This window comes from Sander lucioperca, chromosome 10, assembly GCF_008315115.2.
Source record: "Sander lucioperca isolate FBNREF2018 chromosome 10, SLUC_FBN_1.2, whole genome shotgun sequence".
In the NCBI taxonomy this organism is placed as follows: Eukaryota; Metazoa; Chordata; class Actinopteri; order Perciformes; family Percidae; genus Sander; species Sander lucioperca.
This window is the reverse complement of record NC_050182.1, coordinates 9,787,360-9,809,631: the sequence shown is the minus strand read 5'-3', so window position 1 is coordinate 9,809,631 and position 22,272 is coordinate 9,787,360. Positions and strand designations below refer to the sequence as shown.

General features: G+C 41.6%; 1 protein-coding gene across 2 annotated transcripts in view; it reads left to right on the top strand.

The window, feature by feature from the left end:
- bbs9 (Bardet-Biedl syndrome 9) overlaps positions 1-22,272 on the top strand; it is a 201,953-nt gene that overhangs the window by 114,893 nt on the left and 64,788 nt on the right. For both annotated transcript variants that reach the window (XM_031298508.2, XM_031298507.2), the window contains 2 exons: positions 7,105-7,354; positions 21,510-21,620. In XM_031298508.2, the coding sequence (XP_031154368.1) occupies positions 7,105-7,354; positions 21,510-21,620 (361 nt within the window). The remainder of the gene's footprint in view (positions 1-7,104; positions 7,355-21,509; positions 21,621-22,272) is intronic.

The following is a 22,272-nucleotide window of genomic DNA, read 5'->3' as shown; positions in this document are numbered from 1 at the left end:
CCTTTCTTCCTTTTTTCGTCTCTGCATCTCCCTCATCTTTTTTCTCTCTGTCTCCTTCTTCTGTTACCTGTCCGTCCTTCTCTCTGTGTCTCATCCTCATTAACCCTTCTTAAATCGCTCCCTCTTACTCTATGCTTTTACCTCCCTGTATCCCTCCTCCTCTTTTCCCCTCCTATTCTTTCTTTTTCTGAACCTCCCTCCCTTGTACCTTGTCCCTCGCTCTCTCTCTCTTTTGTCTCTTTTCCCATCTGTCAGTCAGCTCTTGAGCAAAATTGCTGACGCTGTCTGTCTGCCGGCTGTTCTTGCATGACCCCCCACATTCTCCTGCCCTGTTTACTTAACCAGAATCCATCATACAGCCATACAGCCTGCCTCGCTTCCTGCACTCTTAACCAAGAAAAATTCTATATAGTACCTGAAAATGTTTTTTTTGAGGCTTGTACCACCACAAAACTTTTTTTTACAGCACTGTAAAGAACATTTTTAGAAAAACGTTCTTTGCAGAATGGAGTCAAATGGTTTTCTGAGCTTTATGGAGATATAGAGAATCATTGAAGAGAGTATGAAATGTTTCCAGTCTGCAGAATTAAAGGATTTTTTTTAGAAGCTACATAGGGCCATGATTGTGTTTCACCAGGTGTCGTTTTTATTTGAAACATATCAGATGGATTTTTGAATCAATTTGGTTCCATATGACTGGCACCCCAACTTTACAAGAACTTCCTCTCAACCCAGCCCAGTTTTCCAAAGAAATAATGTCCATATTGGCTCTGCATGAAGAAATGCAGCCTCATCGCTCATCTGAGTGGAGTCAGTCCGACAGTAAAGCAGAGGTGCCAATGCAGAGGGCAAAAAAGAAAATGCAGGGTCATCCGCAATGCCACATCCTGTCGAAGCGAAGTGGTGGACAATTAAATGCACGCAATCGCATATATGTGGTGGATTACACTTTAGTAAACTCACAATTGTTGCGTTCTGCGCATATTAGAAACCACTGTACCATGTTTAGGCATCTGATGAGCCTTTAAACACATTGTTACTCCAACTGAACTTTCTGGATTGTTTTTTTTTTGTTTCACTGGTAGCTGAAGCACCAACACAGCCCCGTGTTAAAACAACACAGGACTGATATCTGAATGACTGCCACGTTTTTTAGATTCCCAACCCTAACCATACCTTAACCATCATTTATTTCCCATAACCACAATCTTTACCTAGCCTTAACTTTACCGTAGTTTCCATGTGCAAGCATTGTGGAAATTGGGTAAAGCAAGCTTTTTTGAAATGTTGCAATTGAACTTAATCTGGGGTTTTGCAGGATTGTCCGATATTATTGTTTTCATCTTTAATGTTTTTGGCGATGCTTTACCAGATGCCGTCAGTCCCTATGTCCATCGTCCCATCCTTCTTCATCTCTATGAGCCTCCATCTCTCCTTTTCTGGGTCATTTTGGCCAAAAACTATATAAAGAATATAACACTACACAAAATCATTTTCATTCCATAGTAGGACATCCTGTATCAACTGTTTAAAAAAATCAAAATTAATATAAATCTAAGAAAATAATAACTAAGAAAATACTAATTGGATAGTAATATTGATCCCTTATTGCACAAGCTGAACTTATATTCTGAATTAAACTCACCCCTACAGGCTGTTGCTGTCCATTGAAATCAGTCGTTTATTTATACCATATGAGGCCTAGTGATGTTCAGCAGCATTTACAGTAATTGGTGGTATTTCAAGTTAATTACACCCAGAAGTTGGACAGTGGAAGAAAGCGCAACTGTTGCATGCTGAACTGAGCCAAATCCAGCTTTTCAGATATTTTTTTCAGAAAAAGGAATACGCTGATTTGGTCAAGGGAAGTGATTGTGTGGAGGATTTTCTTTCCCCTGGAGACTGACTGTACAACATTGTTCTCCAGAACCATAACTCTGGTTTCTCAAATTACTTTCCCAGTCATGATGAGGCTGTCAGGACTGAGGGATTGCTGTCTGAACCTTTTGTCTCTTTGGGAGTTCTCCAAGGTTGTGTGCTGGGCCCCGGAACATTTTATCCACGGCCATCCAATAATGTTGCAATCACACCTGGGATTGTGGAACCTAATACTCCTGATGCAGTTTGTAAACTGCAAGAGACTTATACGACTTAACAAGAGAAAAAAAAAATGAAACAAAGAAGCTACTCAGGGAGATCATTTACAGACAGGACAGACAGTAATAGCCAGCCGTAAATCATACAAACGTGCGCTATGTTTCAATAATCGTTAGCCATGACATCCTTAACCTAACCTCTATTAATAATATTTTTATATTTATTTTTATACTTTATTCATGTAGCACTTTTCAAAACGGTTACAAAGTGCTTTACAAAATAGAAATGGGGGACACACAATTATGAACACAGTTTAAAAACAGCTATACAACATTGAGCAAAAGGAGCTACATATAAACAATATCAAATAATTAAAATAATCAGTAAAATAAAAGTTAAGAGAATGTCTTTTTATATAAAATGGTTTTACAAAGTGACTTAACAGATAAAAGTGAATTCAGGCGACAAACCCTGTGAAAGCACAAATGTGTTTTTAAGAGAGATTTAAAAGAGGATAAGGAGCCTGCCAGTCTGATCTCCTCAGGGAGGTTGTAAGAGTTGAAAGTGGGGGCCCAAACAGAAACCCCTTGGTCCTTAGCTTAGATTACAGATTGGCTAGCAGAGCCCTGGCTGAGGACTTCAGGTTGCATCAATTGCAAAATGTAGCAGTAGCCAATAAAGATAAGCTAAAACAGGAGCAATTTGCTCTCAGCACTTGATATCAGCACCGTATGACGTACAAGTGGCCACTTAAAGGACAAATCCGGCGCAAAATGAACCTAGGGGTTAATAACACATGATTACTGAGTTGGCCATTCTCTGGGATGTGTTTTCATGCTAATCAAATGTGACCAGTTTTAGCCCAACCGCTAAGTATAACGTTAGTCGTCGGGGCACGGCTAAAATAAAAAGAAATCACTATTTCTATACCACTAACAAGGCTCAAAATAGCACCACACTTCCACGGTAGCATAATGAGGGTCCCTGCATGTAAACCGAAGCATTGAGAACTTTGTAAGTATACAGACAGTTTATTAAAAAGATAGTTTAGAAAGACAGTACCGTTCACGTATACAGGTGGGCGCCATCTTGGGAAAGCAGTCACGACTAGTCGAACGACGAACGCCGTGCTACAGCTATGTTACTGGTTACTGGTTGCACGGCGTTCGTTGTTCGACTAGCATTATAAGCTAATTAGCAGTTTGGGCTAAACTGGTAACATCCGATTAGCATGAAAACACATCCCAGAGAACGGTCAACATGTGTTATTAACCCATAGGTTCATTTTGCGCCGGATTTGTCCTTTGAAATGCACCAATGGTAGAACAGTACAACTCAACTTGGAGCATTTACTGCACACAGTAAATTTGTTTGACCGCCTTTTTTACCAACCCCATGAGAAAAGTTATCTGATCCAGCTACAAGAATTATCTGTAAGGCAACAAATGAACAATAATAAAAACAAACAATAAAACATCTGTATAAAAAAAAGACATAACTGTACCAGATTGGTTTTGGAATAGATTTAAAAGATGATACTCACACAGCAATCCTTATTTCCTCTGTCAGGTGTCTAAAACTAGTAGTGACTGTTATTTACTGACACAAGCTCTTCATTTTTGATCAATATTCACAAAACAAAACTCTTTGATACACGAGGGATACGTGAAGTATGACAAAGCACGTCCTTTGCTCTTCAAACAAAGTTCAATTTCAAAATGTATCTTGAAACAGTGAAGAACAATAACACCTCTTGTGAATCATTGCTGAACATTCACTTAAAGTCTTCACTTAAAATAGCATTGCATGTGCATTTACCCAAAGTCTCTTTAAAAAGTGGAACATAGTCCCTTAAAAAAACACTTTAGTCTTCAAAGATTAGTGAATAATACAATCCCTCTCTTGTTTCTGGGTACAGGAAACAAATCTCTCTCCAATTTTGGCATTAGTGGGAACTTTGTCTTAATTTATCGCTCTGGCTTCGGTCCAAACCCGCTCCACCTTTCTTTGCGTCCTTTCTTCTCATTCAGGAGGATGAATGTCTGCACTTTAGGTCTAAAGACATTTAATTTTCCTCCGCAGCATGTGGAACGTATGTGTCAGTATGTGCCAAGTTTCCACAGAAACCTACAGTTATGTTGTTCCAAGTATTTGATAACCTGGTGAGGTATTGTGGTAAGAATAGGTCACCCACCTCCCATCTCTCCTCCTCTTCCTCTTCCCCCTTTCTACTCCTCTCTCATTTTGTCTCGTTCTGGACTCTCTCTTCCCCCCCACTGTCTTCTCTTTCCTCCGTTCTTTTATCTGCTCTTCCTTGGTATCTGTCTTTTTTCTGCCTTTAATATCAGCCTTCTTCTCTATCATCATCTCATCTCCTTAACCTCTCTCCCAGTGTCTCTCTCTCTCTCTCTTTCTCTATCTCTGTCTCTCTCTCTGTCTCTCCCTGTCTCTCCCTGTGTCTCTCTGTCATCATCATTACAGGGTTGATTACCTGTCATTATGGCTCATTAGGGGCCTATCAGCATGGCGGCAGGCATGGGGAGGAAGGGGGTGCGGGATAAGCGAAGAGGGGAGAGTGGGAGGCTACCTGTCAACACACCCTCGACCGCCACACACACACACACACACACACACACACACACCAGGCGCAGAGTAACCCATCCAAAGTCATCCATTCAGGCTGGTTATGGGTTCAGGAGTTTGCAGTACAAGATAGGTAGGTGTGTGTGTGTGTGTGTGTGTGTGTGTGTGTGTGTGTGTGTGCGCGCTCACGAGTGCATGAGATCAGAGATGTCCAAACCAGATATCTTGGCCAGAGACGACAGAAGGAGAGAGAGTGACAAAAGACATGTTTCTCTTATCCTCACTGCCTTTTATTACCTGTGTGTGTGTGTGTGTGTGTGTGTGTTCCTTCCTTCCCTTCGATTCCACGTGTTTTATTATTTCGTTGCTCTTTCGTAAATGTCAAGAACATCGTTAAAGCATCAAGATTTAAAGGTCAATGATTGTTTATTAAATCTTTTCTGCCTCCTCTTCATCTCCTCTTTTTTTGGTTTGGTTTATTTATGGATATAGAAAGACAAAAGGATCCAAGGGATAACATGTAAAAGCAATGAACACTTTTTTCCAACATGGTCCCTGATGGAAGAGAACAGGACATAAAACACATGCAAACACATACAGCCCTTCTTCTAAGGGTCAAAAAAAGAAAAAAAACTACACATCAAAAGTACCAGATAAAACACCATGAACTACAAAGCAATGAATTACCTGGTCCCCTGTCTAGAGTCTATTTTACCCCTAATTATCTATTTTATTCCACAAGTAAACCCTAACTTTATGTTTAAAATCCCTTTTCGTTTCCGCCATTTTAATATTAAGTGGAAGACTATTCCATAAAATAATTCCTGATTAAAAAAATGATTTTCTTGCTTCACTATTCACACATGGCACCTTACATGAACGGACACTGGCCCTAGTCTCATGGGCATGTTGAGTGTGCACCATCAGAATCTGAAATCCCAAATACTTTGGGGCTACACCATTAATGATATTGTACATATGATTGAGTTTAAGTTGTTCAACCCTAAGCTTTACAGGCAGGAACTCTACCCTCTTAAACTCATTAATTCCAACATGATACCTGGAAGGTTTAGACAGTATGAAGCGGATCATATTGTTTTGCATAACCTGCATCTTATTTTTCATTTTCATCGTCAGGCCACTGTACCATGCTGAGCATGCATAGTCAAAATGGCACTGAATGAGTACTGAGACGAGGAGTTTTTTTATTTTGGAGTCAAACTGCCTTGTATTACGGTATAAGAATTTCAATTTGCAGGCACTCTTGTTCAGTAATTTCTCTACAATGGAATATCCTGACAGTGTCTGGTCCAGTGTAATACCTAGATATGTAACAGTATCCTTTGCTTCAATTTCATTTTCGTTACATGTGACTTTTAGCGCAGGTGCCTTTTGTAGCTTACGTCTGGTGCCAAATAGAATGCACTCAGATTTCCCTAGGTGCAATGACAGTCTATTGTCTATTAGCCACTCTTACATTTTTCATTCTTAGCTCTCCACTAAGAGTGTCTTCAATTTGATAGATGTTTTTTCCAGACACAGTAGTGAGGAGTCATCGGCATACAATAACAACTTACATTTGACTGCAGCTGGCATGTCGTTTACATAAATAAGGAGTAAGAAAGGGCCTGATATCGAGCCTTGGGGTACACCACAAGTTATTTGCATGGGTTCAGACAGGACTCCATCAAAATCACAAGTTTGATTTATTTCTGATAAATTTGATTTAAACCATTTTAAGGATGCCTTCCCAAAACCCAAGTACAAAATATATTGAAATGATTTGATATCACCTTTTTGTCAAGGAAAATAGCATTATCAATGTCAATCCCAGTGTGACAGTTGTTACAATTTGTTTTCCCTGCACCTATATCTTTAAGTATTTTCCATAATTTCTTTGGTTGGTGAATGTTCTCTGTCACTGCTTCAGCATAACAGTCAGCCTTAGCCTTCTGTATATGATCAATAATTGTTTATTACATTTTTTCTGCCTCCTCTTCATCTCCTCTTTTCGTCACCGTTATCCTCCCTTTTCCTCCTTTGTCGTTGTTTTCCTCCTCAGGCTCCTTCTCTTTATTCTCGGTTCTTCTCCTAATTCGTTTTCTTCCGCCTATGCTTTCCTCTGTGTCCCTCCTGTCTTTTCTTCCTCTTTTCTTCTCCTCCTTTCTTCTTCTAAATTTTCCTTCCCTCTCATCACCCCATTTCCCATCAATTCCTCATCTCCTCTGCTCCCTTGTTTCCTTCTGTTCGCTCACTTGCTCTCTATCTCCTGGCCCTTTTGTTCCTCCTCCCTCTTTTTATTTTCTGTTCTTCTCTTTGTCTCCTTCTCCCTTTCAAAATGTTAAATATATTTTGATAAATGTAAGACAAGAAAGAAAGAAAACTCAACAACGTAATCAAATGTTATCCTGTTATTCTCCGCAGGGCTGGGAGGAGAGCTGTAATGCCGCCGTCTCCCACCTCCTGCGGAGCTGCCTTTCGCGGAGCCCCAAGGACCAGGCCACGTCTCTGGCCCAGGCAGGAGGCCCTGTGCTGGGCCTGCCCCGCGACACCGCCCGCCTCAAGAAACACATTACCCTGATGTGCGATCGCATCAGCAAGGGAGGCCGCCTCACCCTGGCCGCTGAGGCCAATGTCCCTGTCCCTGTCCAGATCCAGAACCTGGCCGCTCCCGGTGAGTCTGGGGGGGGGGGGGGGGAAAAGGGGAGACGGAGGTGAGGGAAGGGAAGGGAGAGAGGGGTGATTGAACAGATAGCGCAACAGAGCGAAGGATGCGATGAGGCAGGAGGTTGACAGAGTATATGACGTCGTTGTAGTGCAGCAAAAGGAGCATGGGTGTAAAAAGCATTTTACTTTGATACCAGAAACTGCAGATTGCATTCCGCTTTTTTTTTTTTTTTTTTTTTTTTTCAAACTTTTTTTATTTAAATTTTAACAATAAATGACATACAACATAGGCCAAGTGAACAAAGCATAGTTAAAACAGCATTTCACTTCCCCTGCAGTCCCCTACCCACACTTTTAAAACGGTGCCGGTGCCTAAATGGTGCCTGAACCGATACTTTTTAAGAAAGTTAAAAAAAAAAGAAGGGTACTAAACAACAGTCGGCGACATTTAAGAACAACTTGTTTATTACTACGGCCATATGGTCACAATTAAATGATTTAATAGTAATGTAATAACTATAACTTATAATAAACAATAACTTATTTCACCAGTAAATTGCTGTTGAATGACAAAAACAACCACCAGGTGGGAAAAGGGTATTTTACAATAACTCTGAATGCACCGCGAGGCTGTAGGTTACCAGTTTCAGTGAACGCACCGTCTGTGTTTTTCCGACGTCAGCATCTGCTGTGCTGCAGAGCAGACTGTTGCGTCCCGGTGTTGAAATACAGTCACACTGTTTAACGTTAGCTGTCAGCATTTTAACCGTGTTTAATCCAGCTGCTAGCTAAAGGTAGGCTAACGTTACCTGCTGTTGAGTGTAGTGTAAAGTCAGGCACCGAAATAAGGCACCGAAATTTTTGTTCTTATTTGGTCTCGTTACTACCGTTTAGGTCGGAACCGGTGCCCTATTGGCACCGCGTTTCGGTACCCAACCCTAAAGGACACACAACATCCAAAATATTAAAGTAAAAAAGGTAGACAAATTAAAAGAGATAGAGAGGAGAGAAAACAAAAAAGGGGTGGGGGGGGGCAGCTGGCGTCAAATGGAGCAGTCCAGAAGGAGCTCAGTCCTCCAAGTCAGGAGATAAGCTAAGGGAGTCAACAAGTTCTAGGAAAAGGTTCCATGTCACTAGGAATGTTGAGATAGAGCCTTTCAGAGAAGATCTGAGCTTCAAATTGTCGAGCACCTCTTTAATCCAACGGTCGTGTGTGTGTGTGTGTGGAGGGGGGGGTGAGGGAGAGCCTCCAGTTGAGCAAGATCAGTCTCCGGGCTAGCACGCTTCCAGGTTTCTTTTAACCATTTTTCAAGCCTTACATAGTCTTTAACGACAACGTTTCATTTCCGGGATTGGCGTCGTTGGAAATTCCGCCGCATGTCCCTCATTTCGGCTGGTTGTGCGCCACCTTCCGCTTTCTTTGGGTTGGCATTCTAAACTCCGGTGGATTTATGAGGACTATGGTTAACTGCTCCTCAGATCTCTGCAGGGTAAATCCAGACAGCTAGCTAGACTATCTGTCTAGTCTGAGTTTTCTGTTGCACGACTAAAACTATTTTTGAACGTTACACCACATGTTCCACCAAAACAAGTTCCTTGCAGAGGCACCGTAGCAGCGTTCTACCGTAGCACCATAGAATGCTGTGTGGACTAGCCAGACCCTCCTCCGCAGCGCTGTGGAGGAAGGTCTGCCAATGCGAGACTAAGCCTTAACTAACTAGTTTTAGCTGCCTAAACTTAATCTTTAATCATAGTAGCAGATCAGAAATATCATATGCTCATATGAGGGTTTTTTTGTAATGGTGATATGGTGTGTTTTTTGAAAGGTACTGGCAACTGATTTTGTGGTTTGGGCATAAGGAAGTTTTGCTTCCTATCCATCAGATTAAGAATGTCCAGTGTTAAAATCATCACTACTTTTAAGAGAGTTAGTTTTTATAATTTATTTAATCATACCATCCTACTTTTTTTTTTTTTTTTTCACAGTTGAAACAACAGCAAAAAAGTTGAGTGAAATGAATCTGTCTGGGTATTTATGAGTACGTTTGTGTCCCCTGGTGAAGATTTTAGGCTTCGACGGGCAAAAACATGAAGCCTATTCATAGTTCATTTTACAGCCAACACACAGACTCGTATTTAAATGCATCTGTACACACACCCACAGACACACACAGAAAATACTGCAACAAGTACACACACACACGCACACATCGTACATGTGAAATACACAGTGCAGACACACTCATTAAATCATGGATATACTCATACACACTGGCACATATAGTTACATGTACCTGGTACACACACTCATAAAATAATACATACACATCGCACACACTCTTTAACACACACAAACACAACTACGCAAACACACACCTTACGGCTCATTTAGTCTTGGCTGAAGTTTATAGAGGTCCCTCTGACAAGATCGTCAATTACTCCCCTCTCTCCTTTCATTCACTCGTTCTTTCCCTCATCTTGCCTTTTCTCTGGGTTTCATATATGAAACTATAAAGGACAATCAGTAATTTATGTTTAAATATGTTGCATTAGCAAATTTATTTATAGAAACAAAGCAAACATGACAAGATTTCTCCATCGTGTTGAGATGCACTTTTTATTTATCTTGGGTGCATATTCCATTCATGCAGATTAATCTAGCAGTGCTGATGTATTTCCTGGATTTTTGAGGCCAGACTTGATATTTGAGAGTTTAAAAATCCGATATACTGGATTTTTTTTTTCTTTTTTTATACATAAACATAAAACATTTTAAAAATGATCACTAAAATGTGGTCATTAAAGTGCCCATATTATGCTCATTTTCAGGTTCATAATTGTATTTAGAGATTGTATCAGAATAGGTTTACATGGTTTAATTTTCAAAAAACACCATATTTTTGTTGTACTGCACATTGCTGCAGCTCCTCTTTTCACCCTGTGTTCAGGTCTTTGTTTTAGCTACAGAGTGAGACCTCTCACTGCTGTAACATCTTTGTTGGCAGTCGCACATGCACAGTAGCTAGGTAAGGATCATATCAGCTAGCTGTTTCTCTAACTTCAGTCAGTACAAGGCAGGATTAGCCGGGAGACTTCTTCTAAACGACGGCGCACTTCCAACTTTGTGTGGAATACCTGCAGAACAGGGACATGTAAGTCTTAGTCTAAGAACTCGTGAGTGTTGTAGCAGTGTTTTGCCATTGAGAACGAGGCGGCTAAGGGTTAGCCACCTCGTTTCAGCTAGTGACGTAGAAAGCTGTGCAGATTTTGAACAGCTCACCTGGAGACTGAAGGCAGGACACATTCAGAAACCCGTATCTCACTCTAAACAGCATGGATGTTTGTTTTTTTCCAAGTTTGTATGCGTGTGGAAGCACCAGAGACACAAAATAACACCCCAAATCCCAGAAAAAGTGTTTTTTTTTTCATAATATGGGCACTTTAAACAATTATGGACGTGAAAAAAAACACCTACATGTGTACTGAGCGGGGCATTTTACAGCAGCAAAGTTCCCTCGGCTCGCTGTTCTCAAAACCCCTCTGTTAATAAGCGGGGCAGCTAAGACCAACAGGACCACGCACATTTATTTTAAGTCAGTAAGTAAGTAAGTAAAGTTTATTTTTATAGCACATCTAAACACAGCTCGCACTGACCAAAGTGCTGTACATAGCGCATTAGCCACAGAGTAATAAAATAAAATAAATACACTTACAGATCAGTGATTTAAGCTAAGACGACATCAAGAGACAAACACTTAATTACAAACATAACAGGGTAGGACAATTAAAACACAGGGAAGGCCAATGTAAATAGGTGAGTTTTGAGCCTGGTTTTGAATATTGTAATTGAAGGGGCATTTCTGATGTCAGGTGGCAGTTGGTTCCACAGCTGAGGGCCAGCAACAGAAAAGGCTCTGTCACCTTTTTGCTTAAGCCGGGACCGTGGGACATAAATGGATGTGCAACACAGAGAAGCCATTCTACAGTCAGCTCACGTTTCTTAATTTCCTCAAGAATCAAGGTGTCACCCAGTGAGTGAGCATTTAACACCAGATAGCTTCCATGTCTTTGCTGATGATCACTGATGTTACATACACATGCAGCTCTGTCCGCTCTTTCGCTTCCATTCCTTTCATATGATGTTATTTTGATAGGAAATGTGTTATTATAAGGATGTATACAAGAAGTGTACAGTTTAACTGAATACTTCCGGTATAGATGCTAAAAATTGGGCTAAAAAAGATTGTTTAAAATCAGGTTATTTTCCAACTTAATTAAACATTAAATAATTGTTACAATTTTCTGCATATCCATGATGCCTTTCATAATATCCTGTTCAGATCTGCTGCCCAATCACTAGAGAGGGACAGTCAGTCGACGTGGAAGCTACACTAGCAGTTACTGAGCGCAGATAACTCAACAACGGTAGAAATAGGCCCATTTACGAGTTGATATTCGTTGGAGTAGCTAGGTAGCTAGCTAGCAATCTAGGAGGATGACATCTTGACATCCCCTTCCTATTTCTGCCTACAAAGATTTGATTGGTCGATTGTTTCTCCAACTGACTGAAAAAAAGCCATCAAATCGGAGATGTGGGGGGTGATTCAGAGGTTTAGAATCAGGCTTCTGATTAATACTACTAATAATAATACTAAACGTTCTGTCTTTGAGAATTAGCTGTGTGTGTGTGTGTGTGTGTGTGCGTGTGTGCGTGTGTGTGTGTTTGTGCGCGCGCGTGTGTGCATGCGTCTATACAACTTTAAAGGCTTGTTTAAAGTCATTATAGTGATTACAGTAATGTAACAAAGTTCAGTGGAACGGAACTGAATTAATTAAGTGTGTGTGTGTGTGTGTGTGTTGTGTGAGAGGAGAGAGTGTGAGTGTGTTTATGTTTCCTTGTCATGCGGTCTCCCCTCTCTCCTTTGGTCTCCTGCCAAAATTCACACATACACACACACACACACACACACACACACACACACACACACACTTACACACCACATACAGTACACACACCACACAAACAGCGCTGCAGTAAACAGTCGTTTGTTAGCCGTCTCAGATGTTGCTTTTTCACCCACCCGTAAACATACCGGTACTTGTTTACATTTCCAACAACACCGGCGGCAACCGTTTCCCTCCAAGACCACAGACACACACAAACACAAACACACGCACAAACACACATTCTCTGGGATACCACACAACAAGCCCCGCTTCATTGGTACAGAGTGTGTGAGTGTTAATGTGTTTATGTGAGAGTTTTCTGGATATAAAAACCTTAGTTACGACACACCCACACTGAGACTGACATTATCACTCTCTTTGTTGGAGGATGGCGTCAGGATCATGTTCTTCATGCAGGGACAGATGGGTGTATGGGGAGGCGAAATAAACTAATTCACTGGTAAATATTTAGCTCTAATTGCATTATTAACACAGATGTTTGCAAATTACTTAAATGAAAATTATAATTGTGATTAACCTCTGTATATAAAACAGCTGCAAAGTATTAAATACATGTAGCTGACTACACATGAATTCCATTTGGCTTTACAAAGGTAGACCAGCAAAGACATGATCACCTGTTACATGACATATAACAGCATATTACAGCAAGCCGTTTCTCTCATAAAGTTCATCTTTGCTTCTTTTCTTCATTGCGTGAGAGGGCGGTAAAGAGTTATCCATTAGGTTAGCGAAATCTTTTTCTACTTCTTAAGTTGACAAACTGTGTGCTGAGCTGAACATAAAAACAAAAACAGCAGACGGAGCCTGAAATGCAAGATATATTGTATCACCAGTTGCTTTTTTTAAAGCTGTATACTGCAAAGCTTTGCCACTTGTATTACTATATATCAATACATTAAGACAATAGATGAATATGAACACATTAAAGCTGTTATCATCAGTGTTGTTGGTAATAGGTAATATAATCCCGGTTACACGTACAGTTTCTCTCCCCACACTCTCTCTCTCTCTCTCTCTCTCTCTCTCACTCTCTCTCTTTCTCTCTCCATCACTTGACCCTCTGTCTCACCCTGATAACATCACACACACACACACACACACACACACACACACACACACACACACTCTATCTCTCCCCATCTCTCTCTCGTTACTTTGCTGCAGTGAGCAGCACGTTTGCCCTTCTCTTGTGTTGTTTCTGTTTGTGCTCTACTCGTTTCTGTTTCTGCTGTTTCCTCCTCTGTTTTAAACTGCAATTAATCTTGTGTCATAGTGTGTTTGGTCTTTGATCAGGTTCTGGTCTGTTGTTTCTCTTTTTCTGTTGTTTTCATCTTCCCTTTCCTATGTTGTTTCATATGCTTTCTGTGTTCTGGATGTAATGTATTCTCACAGACTACACACACATCCTCCTATCCACACACCCCTGTTGTGTGTGTGTGTGTGTGTGTGTGTGTGTGTGTGTGTGTGTGTGTGTGTGTGTGTGTCAGTTATTTTTACAGTGTTCCACTGGTAGCTGTGGTTTGGGGCCTGCATCTATTTTAGAACCTAAAGAGAGGGGAGAAGATGAGCTGTGCACACATGTATTTATGTGTGTGCATGTGTAAGTTCAGAGGACATGGAGCAAAGGAAAATACATGTAGTATGTTTAAGTGTGGGTCATGTCTTGTGAGCAATCCTGACCAGCTGTCTTTGTTCTGTCTCTGTGGTGTTTCCAAATTGAAGAGTTCTCCTCCAGAATGCTATATATAAAACAGCTGAGCTCTATTTTGGAAAGAATCAATCACTACCTGAAGTTCATCGTTCAATAAATCTTAAATTTTTGAGGGTTGTGGTATTTTCAGCCCAGGACAGTTTCTTACTGTTCTGTACAAACTCAAAGAATTAACTGTAGTCACTTTACTAAAATGGCAAAGGTCTCTTTTGACATATACACAACTTATATAATGTGTGTGTGCGCCTTTGTAGTACTGGAAAGTGGTCTGCAGGTTTAAGCTAGACAGAAGAGATCAGGTGTCTGATTCATACACACACACACACACACACACACACACCAGTTTTTAAGGGAATCACACTTCCTGGTTTTTGATGTGTGTTTTCAAAAGCATTTATGTGTGCAAATGTGTGGGTCTAACTTACTCTGCGTACAAAGATGTGTATGTTGAGGGGGGATTGAAATAGTGTAAAGCCCACAGCCAAATTGCTGGTAACCACAGCAGCACAGTGTGACCCCCATCTTCAAACCGCAGCCCAGAATAAAGCAGGAATGCGCTGGTGCCTCCACACTGCAGACCAAGACAGGACTGTCTATTGGAAGCAGCTTCACCACTCAACCAAGCTGTCCAGAACTGTTCCAAAACTGGCCCGAAAGCTCCCCAAAACTGTCAGAGACCGGCCTGAACGGTCCCACAATGTCCCAAACTGTCAAAATGGCTTGGGACTTTATTCTCAAATTGTCGTGGACTGATCCAAACCGTCCACATCTGTAAACAAATTGGCCCACAAATGTTCAAAATTTCTTAAACTGTTACTCCCAGCTTCCAACTGCCCCAGGCTGTCCCTAGCTATATCTAAACTACAATCTCAAAAGTGCCACAAAATGTCACTATTGTAATCTGAAACAAACTCTATCCAAACTCTCCAAACGTCTGCAGATGTCCTCTAATCCTCCCAAACTGCCCCATATATCTCTCCAAATGCCCCAAACTGCACACCTAACCTAACTAACACTCACTCAAAGTAGACATTTCTAGAACTGCACTAAACATCCCCCAATATGTTTTTGTTTTTCAACTTTAAACTTCCCGAAGCTCTTAACAGTGTTGTTGTATGTAGTGCCAGAAATTGGCAAGCACTGAGTACCGTTACTTCTTATTTTTGTCCACATGAGTACCTTTACTTCTTACTGAGTACTGCCACCTCCTGCGGTGAGTTTGTACCGACCCCTAAACACCTGCTTAACAGCGTTTCTCACATAGCAGCTTAACACTGAGAAAACAGTGCTGAAAATGTCTGTGTTAACATGGATACTTGTATTGGATAAACATATTGCAGGGTTTTCCCCGCCATTATAAGGTTTAGGTGCAGCCCCCGAGCCGATTTGGGCAGCACCTAAGCCGAATTAACGTAACAGAAATACTTTTCTCAGATCTAGTGATTGTAGTTGGACTTCTTTAGCAAGTTTTGTCTTTAAGCTTTTTGGGAGTCATTTATTGATTATCTGCTCTAGCTTTTCCAACATTTTAGACACAGAAATAGTAATAACTAATTCCAGAATGATGTGAAAAAGAGACCCAAAACTACCACAAAGGGACACAAACCGACTACAAATGGACGCCAAATAACAGAGACCCAAACAACCCCAAAGAGAACAAAACTGACAAAAAAGAGACACAACACAACTACAAGAAGACATAAAATGCCCGCGGAAATGAATTTTTCTTTTTAAAAGCTTTACATTTTCTTGAGGAAGGACGCCTAAACCCCCCCACCACAGCCGTGATCCAGTGCACAGCCCACGGCCGGAGCATGATCTTTCCGCGCCCGTGATCACCAAATCCTGCACACCAGACCAGCAAGCTGGGCCGTTATATGGTGCGTTCAACCACAGGCAATGGTTGCATTTGTGGCAAAAAAATCATTAGGACAAGATCTTAAAGAAGTATAGAGCGTGCGCAGCAGGACAACAGACTTTTGCTCTGTGCGCTCCGCTTTTCGTCACCGTTTGGCGCGTGCCAGCTGTTGATTGACATGCGAGTGCGCTTCAAACCACTTTCAATTAATCTTCTACACCCCTACACCACTTACGCAATAAGAAGCTTCTCTTTTTATGTCTGTGTCTTAATTTGCTCCTTAGGTATTGAAATTTGGCATTGAATAACGAGGCATTTTCCAATACTTGATACTAAGTAGGCAATTCGGTTGGTGTCTAAAAAGTATTGAATTCCGTACCCAGTCCAATTCTTTACCACAGTAGCATCACTGTTGGAGGTAGTTATTGTACCGGTACTACAATCGAGTACTAGTTGTTATAAAAGTTGTAATGGTCCTTGTGGTATCCAAACTGACCTAAACTGTTCCTGCCAGATTTCTTTTTTCCTTGCCTGGAGGTAGTATAGACATCCATTCTGTAATAATTGAAGCAAGAGACTTCCTGGTGACTTTAACAAGCTGAGGAGCCGAACATGCTGCTGAATATTATGAGACAGAGAGGGAGAGAGAGAGAGAGAGAAAGTGAGAGACCGAGAGAGAGCAGATTGTACATCACTGAACTGTAAAGCTATTATAACTGTGCAGCGTTTGAAATCCAATCAAAATGAATCACAGAATATTGTATCTGCTTTTTTACTACTACAACTACAACTACAACAACTACTACTACTACTACTACAAGTACAACTGAATGCTTCTACAGGTTCTACTCTTATAAGTTCTACTCTTATTATTAATAACACTACAACAAATATTACACTCTTTCACAATACCATTGCACATACAACTGCTTCTAGTTCTACTTTAAATATATCAACCATAACTACCATTGCTGTTACAAGCACTACATACTGTATAATCACACTGTCATCTTCCATTCTGCATGTCTTGGGTGTTGAATGTTTTTTTAAAGTGAGATGTGGAGCAGAGTATTGAGCCCAAACCTCAGGGTTGTCTAAAACTGATAACGCCGACCAGTGCGACAAATATAGACCCGACCGCGACCGAGAGAAACACAGATACACACCACGACTCTGAACAGGCGGTGCTACACCTACTATTTACAGAAAGAGAGAAGGAGAGAGACGGAGAGGGAGGAATGTGTGAGAGGTCAGCGGTAAGAGACGATGTGTGTGTGTGTGTGTGTGTGTGTGTGTGTGTGTGTGTGTGTGTGTGTGTGTGTGTGTGTGTGTGTGTGTGATGTGATTTTGTTTCAGAGTAAGTTACTCCAGAGGTGGGCTATTTCCTTACCTGATGTTGATGTAAGACTGAGGTTAAAACACACACACACACACACACACACACACACACACACACATTCCCCTTGAAATTGTAAGACAGCGTTAAAAAAACCTGACTCGCCTTAGAAAAACACCTTCCCAATTAAGAGCGAGGCATATCCCATTTCAAACAACTCTGTGTGTGTGTGTGTGTGTGTGTGTGTGTGTGTGAAGCCACAGGCTGTGCTCTCACCAAAGAGAACAAGATTGGCTTTAGAAAAGGCCAGGATAAATATTAGAGTGGGCTTAGGGTAATCTGTACACTCACACACACACACACACACACACACACACACACACACACACACACACACACACACACACACACACACACACACACTCACTCACACAGAAGTAGTCACAGTGGGGGAGATGGAGACACACACACATTCTCAGACACCTTAAGTTAGACTTGATGGCAGACACACACACACGCACGTGTGTCTCGTGCACGCACAAACACACAACACAAGAGCATGATGTGTGTAATGCATGTTAAATGAAAGTATCGTGAAACTGGACACAATCCTCAGGGAGGAGAGGAAATTAGAAGAAAGGGAGGAGGGAAGGTAGGAAAGATGGATAGAAAAAAAGTGTGGGAAAGAGGCGGTGAGGTGGATGAGAGGCAGACAGGGAAATTGAGAGGACAGGAAAAGGGAAGGAGGAAGAAGAGGACACAGGGAAAAGGAGGCAAGAGGAAAAGAATGGTGAGGGAGGAGAGATGTATGAGAAGCAGACGCAGACAGGGAGGAGAAGAGGAAGAGGAGAGAGAGGGGAGGAAAGGAATGAGAAAGTGGGATGAAGAGGAGACGCGGAAGGGAGGAGAGGAATGAGGAAAGGGGGATGAGGAGGAGACATAGAGGTGGGACGGAGGAGAGACAAGGCGTCCAATTCATCTGCCTCAGGAGCTCCCTAAATCCTGACTGATCCAGGGGATTCTAGCAGGGATTTTGAGACACACACACACACACACACACACACACATGGAAGTTAACACACACACACAAGCACTTGCAAACCACATGTTTAACACTATTATTTCATGCTGCATTTCTTCTCCCCTAAAACATTTATTAAACTACACTTAGATGTACTGGTAAAATATTGCTGTGTTACTTTTACACATTCTCTCAAAGATGTGATAAATTTAGATTTGAATGACGGAAAAACAAATGTCTATTATGAATGAGTGACTACGTACAATACAATAGAACTTTATTGTCCATCAATGTGGAAATTTGTCTTTGATTACACTTTTGCAGTTTACAACATTAGGACATAGACCACTAAAAACAACATACACATGTTATTGATGTGTAACTCACGGGGTGATCTTTCAGATAGAATCATGTGACGAAAGTGGTAGCAAAGCGTAAAGACTACTACTCACTAAAGAATTTCTGCATGACAGAAAATGTTACTACATTTTTAATTTTACCATGTACCTATTAATCAAAGAAACTGTGTTTGTCTCTGTGCTGCTTCTTGTTGCCTCCGAACCTGCTTGCATGTTGTCGTACCAGCATCAGATCAAGGAATGGTGGTCATACTTTAACATCAAAACAGTCTGTTTATTTGACATTTGATGTGATGTGACTTATACATATAGACAGGGGACGTAGTCAAGGAAAAATGTTTGCTTTACTCAAGTAGCTGACGTGTCACGGCTCTGAAATAGGACAGTGAAGCATGTCATCGAGGATGTTTGCGTCAACCTGCAGAGATGCACTTCCAGATGGCGCTGCCGTGCGGGCTTACAGAACATAGTAAACAATGGGTGCTGGTGTTTGGATAGGTGTCATACTCTGTTATATGCGTCAAGAGTAGAATAAGCATTCACGTACATGTAAGGGCCGGATATACAGTATGGCGGGCATGCAAGTGATGCTACGTTAGATGTCTGCACATGTTCAAATATGTCTGTGTCCACGCGGTCATAAAGTCAAGGCTGCATGCTGGCATTAGCCTGGTCCTACCAGACTCTCGTACATTTCATTTGTACAGAGAGTCTGGCCACTCTCCACTGACAAGTGTTAACTTCCTTGAAGGCGGGTACTCTGTTGAAGTTTAAAACTATTGGCACTGCCCAGAGCCACTCTGGATCTGCCATAACCAATCGCTAATGTTTGGTCATGACGTCGGCTTAGCATCGCTAGCGTTGGCCTTAGCCAACTCCTTCACCACTAACGGAGCGAGCTGGAAAATCAAACTTTTCCCGAACCCCATGGGGAGGAGGGCCACAACATCATGGCCACCAAACAAAAAAGACTGTTCTTGCTCGGGCTTTAACTTCTGGATATTCGGCAGCATTGCCACAACGGACCGAATGGCTTCGCTTGCATCTTTCTCTGCCGCCATTACGGAACTACAACTCAAACTAGCACACGGCCTCAACGTCATCGTTCTCAGCCACTCCCTCTGTTCGCTGATTGGACCGGTAAAGATTTGACCGGAGAAAACCTGCGAATATATACCGCAAACCCAGACGTAGTACTGTAGGAAAATGAAAATTGAGCGGAAGTACGAAGGAGGGCGGAGCCAGGCTACGCTGGAATAGGCAGATTAAAACAAATCTACGTCATGCAAAATCTATGCAGATTCAGAAAGTATAATTTCAGCTTCACAGTACACACAAAACTACTAAGCAAAGCACTACAAGCTTTTTAGTTTAAATTTCAGAACTGTTAGCAAAACTTGGGTGGGGAATGACAAAACGTTGGCCTCTGTCAAGATGGCCCCGTGCCAGGCAAACAAACTCTTCCTCTTTAGTGAAGCTACTTACTGGCCTGCTGTTGAAGGCTGTTGTCACAACTGTTGAACTATTAATCTGAATTAGTTATTAATATGTTGCTTATATCCAGTGCTTAATTTGTAAAGTGGGAGGTCCTGGAGCGCAGGGGGGGGGGTTGGATCCGGCGACTCAAAACGGGGGTTGGAGGTAACGGAACCAAAAAATAAATTACACCTGCCTACGTAGCTTCTCTGACTCTGACTAAAAAAGCCTAAACAACGCTGTGTGTACATCAGGGCAATGTTTATTTTTATTTCAGAACGTGCACTGCATCGGTGCGAAATCGGGCTGTCAATCGATTAAAAAATGTAATCTAATTAATTACATACTCTGTGATTAATTAATCAAAATTAATCGCATACATAATTAACGGTGCCTGAACCGAACGCTTTTAGCGTTAGCTGTCAGCATTTTAACCGTGTTTAACCCAGCTACTAGCTAGCGGTAGGCTAACATTAGCTGCTGTCGAGTATAGTGTTAACTAGCTAGCGGTAGGCTAACGTTAGCTCCTGTTGAGTATAGTGTTAACTAGCGTCACGTGCTGCGGTGTTTGTGTTGTAGTCTGTTTCAGAGCATCAGAGAGAAGCGCAGACATATCAGTGGCACCAGATTTCGGTAGCCAGGGTTGGCAGGAAGAAGATTTTTACAAGTAAATGTTCCAGTTAATGATCCAGGCAGCACATTCTCGTCTCCCTCCTTCATTTTACAGTCCAATGGTGGCTAGAACAGCTCCGGGTCAAACGTCAATATGGAATGGATTAATCTGCGTTATTTTTTTTAACGCGTTATTTTTTCTCAGATTAATTAATCGAAATTAACGCGCTATTTTGACAGCCCTATTTAAAATACACTGCAACGATCGTTTTCACAAGCAGCAATTATCCATCAGACAATTAAAACAAAAAACCCACCGTGGTCTCCACATTCTTGATCGGCAGAAACGTTTTTTGCTTGTTTGGGATCCGACTGGCCAGCGTATTTGAAAAAGTTAAGCAAACTTTGTTGTTTTTTTGACATTTTTCCCCTGAGTGAAATGAGGCTATAACAGCAATCTCAACCAGCACAAGCGCTTGTGTCACTTGAAGTGCAGCGCCGCGCTGTTGAAGTGCCGATCCCCTCCCTCCGTCCCTCTCCCCCCCACCCTGAAAATTCACCTCAAAACGCATCGAAAATGCAAACACAAGACTTTTGTGGAACTCCAATGGGGAATAAAGACTAACAAGACAGATAACAACATTGAACACTACACAAACAGTAGTTTATTTTTTTCATTTAGGCGATACATTTTTTATAGTGACACAGGAGGTGCCGGATCCAATAAAAAAGGTTCCGGATCCAACGTCGAAGGTGCCGGAACATGTTCAAATTGCTCAAATTAAGCCCTGTTTATATCCCTCCTACCTGTCTCTTAGGAGGTGTTGAGCCCATTGCAGAGGTGGCTGGTGACGGGGAGGAGCTGGAACTTCCACCGGAAGTGACCAAGTTCATCAGGAAGAAACATGCATCTAAGAAAGTCAAGAAAGGTAGGATAATACCCTCATCTTTGTGTGATTCCTCTCTCTACTGTACTGTTCTCTCATCTCCTTCTTCTTTTATTTGTGTCTTTTTTTGGAGCTGAATATTCTCCAGCTCTAACTCATCAGTGGCTCTGCCTCACCTTGTCACATTTCCAACTGACCCGTGTCGAAATACATCACTCCAGCAGTACATCCGCAGCATTGCTCCCAGCTTGTTACTAAATCCTGACCAGAGCCCTGACACTGATATCTGTTCACTGTCTGTCACACTATTTCTAATCCGCCTCTATTTTCCCTCACGGCATAGCGCTCTGTCTCATCTGTTATTTGTACATACCACTTTGACTGCTGTTGGCTCATGGTCTGCAGAATCAGCATGGTTTGGATTCTAGTCGGTGCCAAAAGATGAAATCAAACGATACGTTTGGTTCTGCAGATGCAGCATAAAATAAGGGCTGAATGGATTTATGTCTGTGGAAATGGACAGGTACAATCTCAAAATATAGCTGTGAAGTGGTCTTTAGGGTGGGGTTGTGAGTCCTATATATTGTGACGCCAGATTTTTTATCAAAGTCCTTAGCCTTCCCAGGAAATATGCCTTAATCCACTTTCTAGAAACTTTGTTCCTAGCACCTATCCTTACCAATTATGGCAGCAT